Below are 15,086 nucleotides of genomic sequence, written 5' to 3' on the forward strand. Positions count from 1 at the left end.
GGGGGTGGGGGGGTTGGTGGGGAAGAATTCTAAGGTTGTAGACACCATTTATTGGTGCAATCTGGGTTCAAATAAAAAAAATAAACAATTGGGGTTACACCAGTAGTGCTGCACTGACTGACTATACCATTTAGGGACACCAAGAGTTGTACTCAACAAAGTCTGTTGGAGGGCAAAAACTCCTGAAGTGATTATTTATTAAACAGTTCAAATTTCAATTGGGTAATCATCCATGTAACAATGGAAGATGATGTTTCCAAAAATCATAAGACAAATATAAGTCATCTATTTTTTACTTTTTTATTTTTTGAAATCTTAATTGCCAGTTTCCACTTAGAATTAGGAGAGCACATAGTAATGTCTACAATACTGGTACATACATGGGATGTGTATCAATATAAAATGAGGTATTTGAGTGAATTAGACTGAAATTTTGACATGTGGGTAATCTAAATCATGTCCCCTCATTCCAACATTCAGAATGAATATATCATTTATCCATTTGGTAGAATAGAAACTTTGACATTTGAAAAAGTAACATACTTCTGTGACGATAATAATTCGCCATTTTGATTTTAGGATTTGAGATTTTTCAATTATTTTGATCACACCATGGTTGTAGCTCTGTTGGTCCAAAGGTGTTGTGTGTTAACAAACTTCTCTTGTTCGAGTCTCCCTATGGCCAATCTATGACTCGGGTTAGATGTGTTATTAACTAATCTCGATCTTGGTTAGAAATCAGAATAGGAGTGAAAGAAAAAAAAATTCAGTATCAAGTCTGGTCGATACAAAATGTGTCAACGACTAATATGTATTAGCCTAATAAGATCCTTAGAACCATGCTACCAAATCCGATTCTCAAACCATGTAAACAAGGGCTGTGTTTGTTCACTACCACCCTTTTAAAATAGAGAGACCGAGATAAATTTTGATTCAAATTAGAATCAGCCATGACCAGTCTTGATTCCTGAGGGCTGATTCTAGGATTCTTGGAACCGATCTTTCACTAATTCTAAACAGATTTAATACGGATCAAATGTGTTCAAATTTGGATATTTTGTGATCGGATTCGAATACCCTTAAATGAATACAGATACCGATCGAATTCAGATTTTTAACTATTCATTTACTCTTTGACTTGTGTAATATGGACATTCTTCCCCCAATGAATATCATTTGTTCTTAATCTATCTTTCTAAGATGTTTTAACTATTTTCCTCATTCTTTATAACATATTTAAATTTTAAGAACCCCTAAAATCATTAATTAATTATTTAATCAGATCAAATAATTATTTTTCAAATAATTTGAATTTTATTCTAGATATCCTAAATGAATACGGATGCTAATTCGAATTTCTAATATCCATTTACATCCCAATTTCAAATTTGATATCCATTTACATCCTAGCTCTTCGGACACTACTGAGTTCTCTTTTTGCCATTTTACCCATCTGTCCGTACTGTAAAACTGACCAAACATTGGCAAAACAAAGCAAAAGAAGAAACAAATACCAAACTGACACAGAATAATTATTATTATAACAAAGTTGTTATCTGATGGGACCCTTGAGAGTTCCTTGTCATCTCCTCATCATGAGAATAATAGTCCCCACCCCCAAACCCCTCCATCTGTCTGTCCCTGATATATTCTGGAAAACACTGAAAAGCAGGAACGTTTCTTGTGTCCTTAATGACGACACGAAGTCACCTTAATATCCATGAACTTTTTTCCCTGAACTTTCTCTCTCTAGTCTCTCTCTTCCACTTTGCCTTGAGCATCCCCATCCCATTCCCACCCTGAACCCTCTGCGGGGCCACGGCCCCGTCCGTCCAACTTTGTTCTTTCCGCCATCCTATTGTGTCGGAGCGGTGAGTTAAGACAGAGAAAGATTACAAATCTGATGATTCTGGAATCTTATTCCTGGCAACTGTACTCTATCCACTTCTCCAATAATGCATCTTCTTCTTCCCTCTTTCTCTTTTAAGCTTCCAATCGATTTGCACTTTTTTTCTTAACTTATTTGTACTAATTTATCATAAAATAATCATAAGAAATCCATATTAAGACTACTGAAATCTTAAATCAAAGCACAAGCCCTTATGATCGATCAGTTCTGAGTCGCGAAGCGGGATTCTAATTTGTAGAATACCTGAAATATAAACCCAAACATAGCACTATAGCAGAATATAGAAGAAGAAGAAGAAGAAACTGGGATTTCAGAAAAATCTCTGGTAGGGAGAACGAAGATCTATCTCTAGAGTCCAACCGGCTCTGTCCTGGATGTGTAAATACCAATAAGTCTGAGCTAATGCATCTGGATCCATCGATCCTTCAACTCTTCCGCTTTGCTGCTGCTGTTCTCCAAGACCCACCAACGATCTCTGCGTCGATGTTGATGCTGATGGTACTGATCTGCTTCCATTTTTTAAACCCAGACAGACTCCATTGTCAGTGATCTTTCAGATTCTATGTATCAGTAACCCATTATTTAATTCTTTTATAAATAAATAAATAAATTCCACAGATACCATACCCCACACACTACAGGAGGAATACCGAGAGGAATATTCTAGTGAAAAGACTTGGTAATAATAAAAAAAAACTGTAAGAGATTGTAGAGATTGTTAAGACTAACTTTGGAGCACCGACGATACCGTCGATGATAACATGAGCGACATGGATCCCCAATGGTTGGAACTCTCTCGCCAGGCATTGCGACAGACCCCTCAAAGCGAACTTCCCACAGCCTCCCAAAAAAGAAAAAAAACTGGGTTCAGAGATGGGAGAAATTATCAAAGAAAGAAGAAAAAAAAAATGGTTAATTACTTACTTAAATCAGAGAAACCAGCAATGCCATTGAGAGAAGCAGAACAACCGGTGAAGAGGATTGTCCCTTTCCCTCTCTCCACCATGCCTGGAAGAACCTTTTTCCAGCAAACCCAAAAAAAAAAAAAAAAAAGGGGTTTCCATATCAAGACAAAATGACCAGAAGAAGAAGAAAAGGGGAACTCAATATAGTATTGAAACCTGTTGGGCGCAGTGGAAAGCACCGACGGTGGAGACAGCAAGGGATTTCTGGAAGGAATCGACTGGGATGTGGATAATACTGGTGGGCTGCCATGACGCCGGTTGGTATGCGTTATAGACCAGAACTTCAACGAACCCAAGTGAAAGAACCCCTTCGAATGCCTCTGTTACGCTTCGAGATTCCGAGCAGTCAATGCGAATCGCGAATACTTGGGCTTTCTCTTCTCTTGCGATCTCATCTGCAAATGTTGAAAGTCTCTCTACACATACCATCATAAATTAAAATTTTCCCACAAGATAAGAAGTAGATATGTATTATGTAATGGAATTAATGGAGGTAGCAGAAGATAGTAAATGAAAGGGCAGACCAAGGTCTCGGGAGAGAATGGCAACGGTGTAGCCTTCGTGGGCGAACTTGCGGGCTATGGAGCGGCCAAGCTTTGGTCCAACGCCTACGATGGCAGCAATGCCTCTGGAAGATGCGGCACTCCCCATGTTGCGCATCGTAGCAGGGGAAGGTGCTTGGATGATGAGGACACAGGGAGAAGAGGAAGATGAACTCTATCTATCCCTCTCTGTATGTCTTTAAGTCCTAGCTCCCGGTACTCAACTTGCTCAGTTCTTTCCCTACAGATTTAGAGAAAGATGGAAGAGATAATCAATCTTTTTTTTAGACTTTGAAAGATGTGATGGTGGTGGTGGTGGTGGGTCGAGTGGTTCCGGCGACTTCCTCCGCCCTGTCGGCGGTGTCTGCTACTTTAATGATCACCAGGAGCTCTTGCTCTTGCATTGTGTGGGACTTGAGAGACTTCTCTTCAGTCCTCCCACTTGAGTGCCATGTTGTCAGTGTTCTTTCTCTCTCTATATCTCTCTCTTTTCTTGGAGTTTCCTTTTTACAAAAAGTGATGCTTTCTCATCATTCATCAAATCAGCGGCTCGGGCTGTCCTACATCCACATGTCCGGTCTAAGGTGTAACTCTAGCCCCAACCCTATACACACGTCACACAAAACGCAAAAGTAGAAACTATTTGCCAGTTGTTAGGTAAATGGTATTTTTAAATCCACGTGTCAAAAAGATAGTTGATAAGTGATGATCTGGCCATAAGAACCATCATATATATCTCTGACAAGGTTACCAAGGCAAACATGTGAAGAAGACCTCCGTTTTTACCCGTAGAAGAGAAGAACAGAAAATCGTACGTTTTTCAAGTATCGGTATTGTATTGATCGTATCGTATCATTATTGGTTGAGATTAATCCCAAGTTTTGATCGATCTATATTGATTACTCGTATTGTTTCAGGGGTAAAATGTTAGAAAAAAAAATCCTATTTTTCTGAAAACCAAAGGGCAAAAGTGAGCGATAATGACAAATTCTCTCTCATATCGATTTGGATCAAATTGATATTAACAGAGACCGATACCAATACCGAGAACTAAATCCTTGCTTCAAAAGGAAAAGTGACCTAAGGAACAGGTAGAAAAAAGATTCCGTTTCTCTTTACCAATGGTGAGAAGAGAATCTCTTCAACTCTCTTATTCTAGTATCTGATTGAGTGGAAGACAGGTATTTTAAACCATAAATATACAATAGGGTAAGAGTTCATATGTCAACATCGCCATTGGTGAAGAGGGGTGAAGAAAAATTAAAACGTAGAAAAAGCTATATTAAATGATGTCAAAATTATATAAACTCGACTATTTGAAGCTTATTAAAAAGAGAAAGAGTGGGACGTGACTAAAGTATGAGGAGATTCTATGAATATGTAAAATTGTTCAAATTCATGGCCTTGGAGTACGATTTCATTATTTATTTATGTTCATAAATCCAACTTTTTTGATCAATTTCTGTCTCAAGCCTTTCAACAAATTTGTGCTTTTATTTAAGCAAAACTACTTACCTTGTTATACAAAGAAAAACAACAAATTTATGATAATAAAACTCATCTGAATGTACTTATTTCCTTTTGTAATAGATTTTTTTTTTTTTTTTTTTTTTTTTTTTATCAACAAGTATCCAGACCATCAGCCAGACTACTCTCGCGGCATGGATCAGGTCATACTAGGGTTGAATGAAAACTATTCAACTTTCACTAAAAAGCAATGAAGAATACTAAATATCCTCGTGTGAGTGTCCCCAAGGAGGTAAGAGAAATCAAACTCAGAACCACACGTTTCCCAAGGCAAAGATCCCTTACAAACTCGGTTACCCCTAAGGGTTAAAACATGGTACTTGAGTTCTTAGTAGATTGTTTCTTATTTTATACAATAAAAAAAAAAAAAAATAGAAGAAGAAGAAGAAAAAGATGTCAATATTCTCTCACCCTCCAATTATGTGGAATCTAGGAGTTCCATTCTCCCTCCTCCTCTGAGCTACATCACAAACAGTTGATTGTTCTTCTACGATTTTAGGTTTTACCACATAACAAACTATGAGATCATTGGATTGTTCTTGACAATGGTTTATAATTAAGTTCAAACTTTCCCTAATTTTGGAAGAAGGCAAGGCAGGGCAGGTGGTTCAGTTGACAATTGACAAAGCATGTAGCATGTTTCCACCAAGGAGCATGGCCCGTCCTCAATCACTGAGAGTTCCAATAAAAAGGAGAGCTACTCACTTGAATTTCTCTGCCATCACTGGAGAGGGTATTGGTCTCAAATATTCAAATGTAAGTGTTTCTTTATAATTATGACATAACCTGATTTTGGACCTTAACTCAAACGTTGCAGTCTCAAACACTCAAATATAAATATAGTATAACCATTAATTTTATTTTATAATTACGATATAAACCCTAATATAACTTCTAAGTTTAGGACTTGTTGCCATCTTAAATTTTATTTTTGACTAGAGTTGCCCTTTTAGAATAACTTACCTTTTCTTTTGATTAAGATAAATTTTATTATTTTACATGTATAATAAAAAATGTGGAAGAAAATGATAATTTTTGAAATGACATTATGATAAGAGTCAGTCTTGGAATTACTTTGAAAATCATTTTTAACTCCTAACTAAAATAAAATTTGGGGAATAAGATAATGGTCAATCTAAAGAAGGTTATATGTTCTTAATTGTGTTATTCACATAGTCTTTTTAAGTTTTAACTCACTTTAAATAAGCAAATATGCATCTTATTAAAGGGGTCATAGCAGTTTGGGTTCTAGTCAATTCCAATTTTTATTGATTTTCGGATCTCAATCCATTAGAAACCTATCTTAATACCCTCCAATCTCATTAATAATTGGTCCCCCACCCAACCCCCCATGCCCAAAAAAAAACAAAAAATCCTAGAACCGTTCCATTTAATGATGAGACAAGGTGGTTCTGGTTTTCAACGGTTTTAGAATGGTCCAAGTTAAAGATGTCAATTTTAGATAAGAAGTAATAGTCCCAAAATGTTCTGTTAAAATCCGATATCAATGTGGGGATCTAATTTTAGTACCAAATAATAAATGGGACAGGGTAGTTCTGGGATGGGATTCCTTGCGATACTAGTACCCAAATATTAGTTATGTACAAAATGGAACCAAAACTGTCTGAATCCTTTCAAAGGGTATACTTCACGTTCTTTTGTTTAAGTTTTATGACTATAGTTTGATGTATTGGGAGGCATTTTTTTTTTCCTGTTGTTGTAGACAGAAGGGGTATCTGACTTTAGGCCGACTGAATCCCCCTAGGCTCGTACATGACCCCTGCACCTCGTACGAACTGGGAACTCAGGAGGCATTTTCTCTAGTGGAGGATTCAATTGATGGGCCTATGTTTTTCTATAAACTTATTTAATGATGGTAATAAAACCATTTATATTGACTTGTTTATTTGATCATCATTAATTCTTATTTATCATTTTGAGAAACATACAAAAGAACTCAAAGAGTTCAAAGAAATAAATTAAACCATGATTTCCTAATCAGTTGATTTCTAAAGTAAGGGACACCTTAGATCCCATGATAGTGAGAAGATCCACTACACTAATAATGGAATCATCTTATTATTTAAGAACCATTAAAGTTCTTAATCCTTTTATACAATGTTTATAACCATTTAGAAACTGGTACTATCCAATCTTAATAATAATTGAGGCCAACATCTAAATCTCATCCCATTAATAAATAAGACGATTCTAAGATTGACATCTTTGAGACCAATACCAATATGAACCCATCCAGACTGAAACCATCTTGATTGACGGCCTTGATTCTAGATTCTAATCCCAAATTGACACCCTTGTCAGATTGTTTGTCACCAACTTTCAATGTGACAAATGTGCCAGATCCATCAAAGAAGGGGGGGGGGATCTCTCTTAGGACAGTATAGGGCTTTTGTTGACTGTTAGCTCTCTAGGAATATCTACCCAAAAAAAAATCTCTAAAAATGTGTTACCATCAGAAATAGTTGATACTAGCAATGACAAACCATACTAGTAAAGACTTTCATAATCGACAATTAATGTTGTCTAAATCTTAAACTATGTCAATTAACATGTCAACTTCAACTGATGGTGCTCCTCTAAGTCCTACTTGGGTTCCTTAATCTACTGTAAAAGCCAGTATTAGAGAAGAAAGTGTTGCAAATTACTTTACAAAAAATCTAGATTTTGTCGTGTAATCACCATTTTATATAGCTTTTGGGCAATTAATTCATGTAAGGTAGACTTCAGTTTCAACAATAATTAATTGTCCAATTCATCAAGCTCTGCTGTATTGGCTTGTGAAGGTACCGAGAAACTTTTGAAACAGTACCTTGACGTGGACATGAATGCATGATATGACTAGTTTCTTTTTTATTTTTCTTTTATGATTCTCCCTATTTTTGGAACTGTTGGGGTCCTCCTGTCTTCTTCAAGATTATATATACAGATATATATGGAAAAATGTTGGGTATATCGTTGATGTCAAGTATACTAACACTCATTGTGTCTATTTTTCTCTTCTATTTTTTTAAAATGACCCCTATATCCTTCCTGAATGATACTCCATCATGTGTTTCTATTGGTGCTATCCGCTAGCATACTTGATATCGACGACATACCTATCCCTCTCCCTATATATATATATATATAATTCATAATAGAAGAAGATTGTTTGTACGAACATGATCTCACAGTTGTTGGTCTTATCTATCAACTTCTTATTTTCTGAATATAAAAATTCTTCATTATATATTTAATAGACCAAAATCGACAACATATAGAGTAAAGGTATGAATCAATTAATTATGTAAAATTAAACAAATCTCTTCTTCCATTAAAGAATATTAATATAGATACACATAAAAGTAATATTTTTGTATCAATTAAAATATATCAAGTATAGTCTAATATTCCAATATGATATCACTTTTCACCATTTTACTTGGTCGACTCACTCTACAAAAAGTCAACACTTATCAATTTGGTTTTAAGAATCAAATAAGGAAGTATGCTTGTCCACCAAAAGGAAATCTTACAATCAAAAGTAAAAGGTTTATAAGAACTCGGGCACTATCCTTTTAATGACTAGCTTTCATGGATGACTTCTACCCAAGTCCCAACAAGTTGTATACAAGAAAATTTCTTAGAAAACATCTCATGTCAATTCTCATGTAGAGGGATAGATTTTTGGAATTCCACACGAAAACAATATTTTCACATCCAATGTGAGTAGCCCTCTCTCTGGATTAAATTGGGAGGAAAGTTTAGAGGGTGTATGGTCATTTCACTACATTCTCCTTATTTTACTTACCCAATCAGGTTGAGCCAAATCATGAGGCATTTTCAAAAACTCAATCACTGGATGAGAGAAGTAGACAAAGACAAGAGGGATTTGCCTTTTAACACTATTTGTGAAGTTGCATAGCCCTTCTATTGGAGCACATTGGCTGAGTTTTGGATGGAAGGAAGATGATGGGCTGGAGTCTTTAATGACTTCACATGTATGGTTTCCTTACCACTGGTGCAACTCAACTCATATGATACAAACTATAAAATTATAATAGTGGTGTTGGTGATAATAATTATAATAGTAATGATAATAATAATAATAATGATGATGATGGTGGTGACTCAAAATAAATACTTTTGTAAACTTTAGTGCTCTAGAATATGAGAATACAGATGATTAGCCATCACTGTCAAGTTAAAGAATGAATTGGTGCCATCATCATATCCTTTCATAGTTTCATATATAGAGAGTGTTCCAGACAAATGATTGGAACAAAACTATTTGTTCTTGGAGATTGTAGTCAATGAAAAATATTTGCAGAGCTGGTTCTGAATATTAATGGATAGACTTAGAAACTGATAAAAGTTGAAAAGTTGAGGTATCATGAATCATGAATCATGAATCATGAATCATTGAAAGCTTTTAATAAGTTGATGAACATCCCAGGTGGGAATTGGCTCTTCCACGTAAGTAGATCCCATTAAGATCGAGCTTTATCTTTTTATTTTTGATAGAAGATCGAGCTTATCCCATCACCAACAAAAATAAAATAAGCAATAAAAGAAAAGAAAGTGAGAGGAGCGTTAATGGATAGGTTTGGCATTTAGAGCATTGGAATCTTTTGGATTTTCCATTCAAATAAATACAAGGATTGTCATTGTCACTGTTTGTTTCTTTCAATTTTATTTGCATGGTAAGCTTTTTTTTTTTTTTTTTTTTTTTTTTTTTTTTTAGGGTTGGAAAATTTTGCATGGTATTACTGTTGAAGTTGAGTTCTCTCTACACATACTTGTTTGGTGACAAGATCTGTCCCACTTGTTTTCATTTAAAGGATGAACAAGGATATATTATTTATAGAAGTAAAAATGACATGTATTAGTTCATAACCTGAACATATATAGGTGAATGAACTTATTATTGGATTCATAGTTTTAGAAATTGGGTCAGTCAAAATCACTCGGATCAAATCAATATCAGTCAAGACTGATCCGAGTCTAGACTAGTACGATCTAAAGGTTAAAAGGTCTAAATAATCATATTTTTTTTTTAATAAGGGTAAACATGTCTGATTCAATCAGATCCCAAATGATCTTATATTGTGATTAATCCCAAAGTTTTAAACCTACCTTGGATGGGTTTATCTAAATATCATGCGGTTGTAACCCAATTAGTTGTGCTAAATAGGAAAAAATAAGTCATTTGTATTTAAAGTCTTCGCCCAACAATTTTGCGTTTTCCACATTCTAATGAATAGATTTGATTTATCAAAAAATAAAATAAAAAAATCATTTGTATTTTAGAATTTCTTTGCAAACATAAGCATTTTAAGTCCTTTTTAAGGGTGGTCGCATAATCAATCTCTTTCACGAAATTTTTCTTACTCGAAGCAAGTGATTAAAAACCATTTTGAACTTTGTGAGTTTCTAAGTCGCATAGCACCGTCGTAGAAGATCTGCCCTATAGAATTAGGCATTCTACTCACATGGTTGTTATGTTAAATATCTTTCGGAAGTGATTCCAAAATATAAACGTTTGAATTTATTTGAATTAAACTAAATCATTTGAGAATCTTGCATGGATTGTGGATAATTTTTGTAAGTAACAACCTTCTGTGCTATTGTTTTTATTCTATGATTGGAAGAAATTTCAAAGTCAATGACAATTTTATAAAGAGTTTACTAAACATATTTAAAATAATATATTTGAAAAATATTTTCCAATCTTTTTATATCAAATCAATAGTTGAGATTCTCCAACATAGTTGTTTCAATGGGCTAAAGTTTTTTATGGTGTTTATATTCTATACCCGTAAGCACTTATATAATACTTTTTATTTTATTTTTTTATGAGGACAAAATATAAATAACACTTATGTGATACTATTAAGTAGGGCACTTTAACGTAATTAATTCTATCATTTTAAAGGAGTTTTAGTTATTTCTATTTAGGGGTGTATATATTAGTGAATAATATTGCAACTACTTAAAGTGAGACAATTAAATATTTTTTATTTTTTGGTTAAACTCTAATTAATTGAATCACCCAATAGCATCATACGCCACTTGACATATGATCCCTTTAGTATATCAGGGTTCCCAATATATAAAAATACAGCTGTGTAAAGGCCTAGCATCCTCAGTCTCTCACTCTCTCCTCCTCCACCCAGTCTTTCTCATGGGAATTAGGGTTTGGAACCCTTGAGTGTGAGGATTGATTTTGTTATTTTCATTGATCGAGAGAAAATGTTGATTTGCAAAGGGATGTTTGGTCAAGTATCATATTCCTTCGGAGATATTGCACTTGTGGTACTAAAAGATAACCCTAAGCCTCTTTGTGCCCTTATTGTGTTTACCTTACTGTCAACAAGGAACAATTCATGGTTACAAAATTTGATTCGGAATCATCCCACCAACTTAGGGTTCCCTTGTACACCCTGTGAAAACCCAACAGACCCAAGAAGCTCACCCTTTGAAAATCCTTTAGTGACTTCGCTAAAGAAGCTCTTTCGCCTAAATCGGAATGTGTCACTATAAACAAGAGTATGGGTATCAACTAATTGGGCCTAATCAATCTCTACCAATTTTAAAGCTCTACATTATTTTCGTTCATTTAGGTAATCAAGTCTTGTAGGCTGAGGCATGGATCTTGATCCATGATTGGGCATTAAATTGGCCAATTGACTAATCAGGCTATAAAAAGTACTTAAAACAAGATAATCAGATGACTATGAGCAATGGGTTATTGGTCAGTCACAATATTTAATCAGTCTCAATTGGGTACCGTCACAATACTACCTTGTCCTGAAATGCCTAATTATTTATTAGTCAGTGCTTGAACACAACACGTTTAGTGATTAATCAGGTCTCGGGCTTCAATCTTTTGTTTCAGATTGGGCCTACCAATGTGGGCCAATTTTTGACACCCCTAAACTAGAGAACCCAAGGAGAGAGAGAGAGAGAGAGAGGGAGAGAGAGAGAGGCAACCAGTCCTTACAGCAATAGCAAACAGGCTCATGATAGCCTTATTTTTTCTTATCTTACTTAGGTGATACTGAACTAAATTGATTTTCTTTTCGACCGAAGGAGCTGATTTGAAATCTTTTTTTTTTTTTTTTTTTTTGAGGAAAAAAATTAAATGAAAATGATATAAAACATAAGACAAAAAGTGGCATTGAATTTGAACAAAAATAGAACTCCATGAAATGACAAGAGATAAGGTAGAAGCCAGAAGGAACCTAAAAGAAAGGGACTGAGGAAAAGTTCTAAATAGTTCAGATTCCACGTATCCAATCGATTGGATCTGGTCCTATCCGATCCAACCTCGGAACTTAGAACGGCCAGCTGGTTTGAATGGTAAGATGGAGAGAGGGAGTCTTGCCCATTCTCTCTACAAGCACAAGCAAGAACATTTAAATTTAAATCGAATACTTGAACATGATGGAATGACATTTCATAGACTACGTGATTTGATTGATAAGCTACTTGCAGGAATAGTTGATCATCGCAACTTGAGAGATACCACCCACCTTACCCTACTATTGTCTGTATTGCAATTGCTTAAAAAGGAGCTGCAAGGCGTTTTGTTATCCAAAACCTTATCCCAACTCAATGGGATCATTTACAGGGAGACTCCAAGCAAGGACGAGTGTGAAGTTCCATGTAAAAAAATTTAGGGTAATTATCTTGGTGCCAAGATTGGTATAACCAAGCAAGACCCCAAACGAAAAGGAAGAGGAAGAAAAGAGAGAGAGTTAGTTTTTTTTTTTCCCCTCATGTGCATCCTATCTCAAGAGAGTGAAAATCATGCTACACATGTAAAGTAGCTTCTTATAAATAGTGCCTAAAGGAGGAAGAGTCCAACATGCAACATCTCCCTAGAACTTAGTTACATTACTTTTGTCACCTACCTAAGTGACAAACAATTTCCCCCAAAACCTAAACTATATAGGGAAAATTACATGATTACCCACCTTTAGGTTTCCTTTTACAAAAGTATCCACTAAATGTTTTAGTTAACAAAGATACCCAAAATTAAGTTTCTCTTTACAAAATTACCCAGTTTTAGTTTAAGTTAACAAAAATACTCAAAATTGAGTTTGGGTTTTCAATTAAAAAAAAAAATGCCTGATTATATGTGGAAGATGAAGAATCACTATTTTGGGTAATTTTGTAAATTTAAAAGTGATTTTGGATATTTTTCTTAACTGACACTTTGGCTGGATAGTTTTATAAACTCAAACTTAATATTGGGTATTTTCATTAACTTAAACTTTAATTAGATAATTTTGTAAAAGAAAATTCAAAAATAGTAATCATGTAATTTCCCCAACTATATATACACAATAATACTATTTAATTCCAACTACGACTTCTGAATTCCATGTTCCTTTTGCTAATTCCATGAAATTTTATTGGAGACTAAAAATATGCATAAATTTTACTCATAGGAGTGTCAGGGGATCTGCCCATTTCCTTACTGCTGCCGGGTCTAAGTTTGATAGGAATCTTGTGTAGATAAATTTCTTCCCTTCCTCGGTTTCTAGATGTCTAGGAATTTGTTTTCTATTGAAAATGTACAAATGAGTCTCACATTTTTTATTCATAATATGCAATTATTGTGATTAAATGGGTGGTAGAATTCTCATATACGCAATCATTCATTGTTTAGTCCCAGATGACTAAAGAAATTAGGACCAAGTTGACCAGGCAACCTTTAACTGTGGCTGAAAGAAAACTCTCCAACTCATTATAATTTTGAGTCACTTTCATCTTATTTTGAACTAAAATTTTAAGATTTGTGGACTAGATAAATTTCTTTTCCACTTGTGATGTAACCTTGTAATTGAATTCTTAGGTCATCATTAGATCTTTATCTCATCCAAGGTGTGTCTAAGCGCATGAACCACATTAGTTTCCCCACTCAAAATATTTATCTTAAAAAATTGTTCCAAAATTTATGAATGAGACTTGTACGCTTATTTTAATGTATATGTTTTTCTCCGCTGATTGCAAAGTTGTTAAGGGTCGTGTTTTCTATGAGCTAATGTAGCTTATTACTTTCACGCCACAAGGTTGGTAGCCTCAATTTCTATGAGTGATTGTAGTTTAGCCAAAAAACTAACTCTTGTTGTTTATATATTATGCACCCGATTAAATTATTTAATCAAGTGCATAATATAATTTAATCAAATGTATATTATAATTTAATTCATGGGTTGTCCAAATGATTAGGTCGAATTGCGGATTGTGTGGATAGACGCACGGTCTCAGGTTCGATTCCTCATCATTTAGTTAAGTAACCTCAAGGGACTAGGTAAAGACCGTCTCCTCACAATAAAGAGGTTCAACTCTTCTAAAAAAAAAATTGACGAGTGTGAAACAAATAAATCCGGCTCTTCTTAGGATCTCTCTGGTCCCTAGGCTCTATGGAGAGGAATCCTATAAATAGATAAGCGAATATCTGCCTAATCATTCCTGTCAATTAAAGAATAAGACAAAGAGACAATAAATATATCGGAAGGGGTTTCTTGATTTGCATATATGTACTATCGCCTGGCAAGTCAAATGAAACTGGAATTTTGTGGTCGATTTAGGGCTTGGCCTGGTTTTTGGCTACAAAATTGAATGCTAGGGTTTCTTAACTGGTTTACACGCATTTACTATCACTTGGCACTTCTCCCATGGGAGAGTGCTTCAAACCAAGTCTCATTTATGGCATTTGGTTATAAAACTATTAATATCTTTTCTATGCTCCAAAAAGGTTGTGGCCATCTTTGGCCTCAATTTTCGCTCCTCTGTGGATTTTTACACCTCAAAAAGAAAAATTGTGGAAAAGTATTCTTAAATTTCTTACTTAAATCATCAAGTTTTGAAATAAAAAAAATTTACAAGTGATAATAAAATATTGAAAATGTTAAGACCATCAGATGGATACAAAGAATATATGAAAGAGCATATGATTTTGAGTTTCAAATTTGACAAAGGGGGAGGATTTTCCACATCACCAATGAAAGAAGGAATCTACAAACTATACAAATGAGGATTTGGATATGAGAGAGAATTTCAGTCTGAACCACTACCATTTATTAAGTCAGAAACATATAATAGAAAATGAAAAGGGGGAAGGGGGAAGGG

The 15,086-nt window shown here is 34.7% G+C and overlaps 1 protein-coding gene across 2 annotated transcripts; it reads right to left on the reverse strand.

Moving 5' to 3' along the window:
- Positions 1 to 2,039: 2,039 nt before the first annotated feature.
- Positions 2,040 to 3,908, reverse strand: LOC122073346 (2-dehydro-3-deoxy-L-rhamnonate dehydrogenase (NAD(+))-like). Of its 2 annotated transcripts, none has more exons than XM_042637921.1 (5): positions 3,399 to 3,908; positions 3,031 to 3,290; positions 2,834 to 2,927; positions 2,639 to 2,750; positions 2,040 to 2,418 (listed from the first exon to the last, which is right to left on the reverse strand). In XM_042637921.1, exons 1-5 carry the CDS (start codon positions 3,532 to 3,534, stop codon positions 2,220 to 2,222), a joined length of 801 nt encoding a protein of 266 aa, XP_042493855.1. In that variant the 5' UTR covers positions 3,535 to 3,908; the 3' UTR covers positions 2,040 to 2,219. The 2 variants fall into 2 exon arrangements, with proteins under 2 accessions (XP_042493855.1, XP_042493856.1); XM_042637922.1 differs by having other exon boundaries at positions 2,040 to 2,415; positions 3,399 to 3,905.
- Positions 3,909 to 15,086: the final 11,178 nt, after the last annotated feature.

The sequence above is a fragment of the Macadamia integrifolia genome, chromosome 3 (assembly GCF_013358625.1).
Source record: "Macadamia integrifolia cultivar HAES 741 chromosome 3, SCU_Mint_v3, whole genome shotgun sequence".
NCBI classification, from domain to species: Eukaryota; Viridiplantae; Streptophyta; class Magnoliopsida; order Proteales; family Proteaceae; genus Macadamia; species Macadamia integrifolia.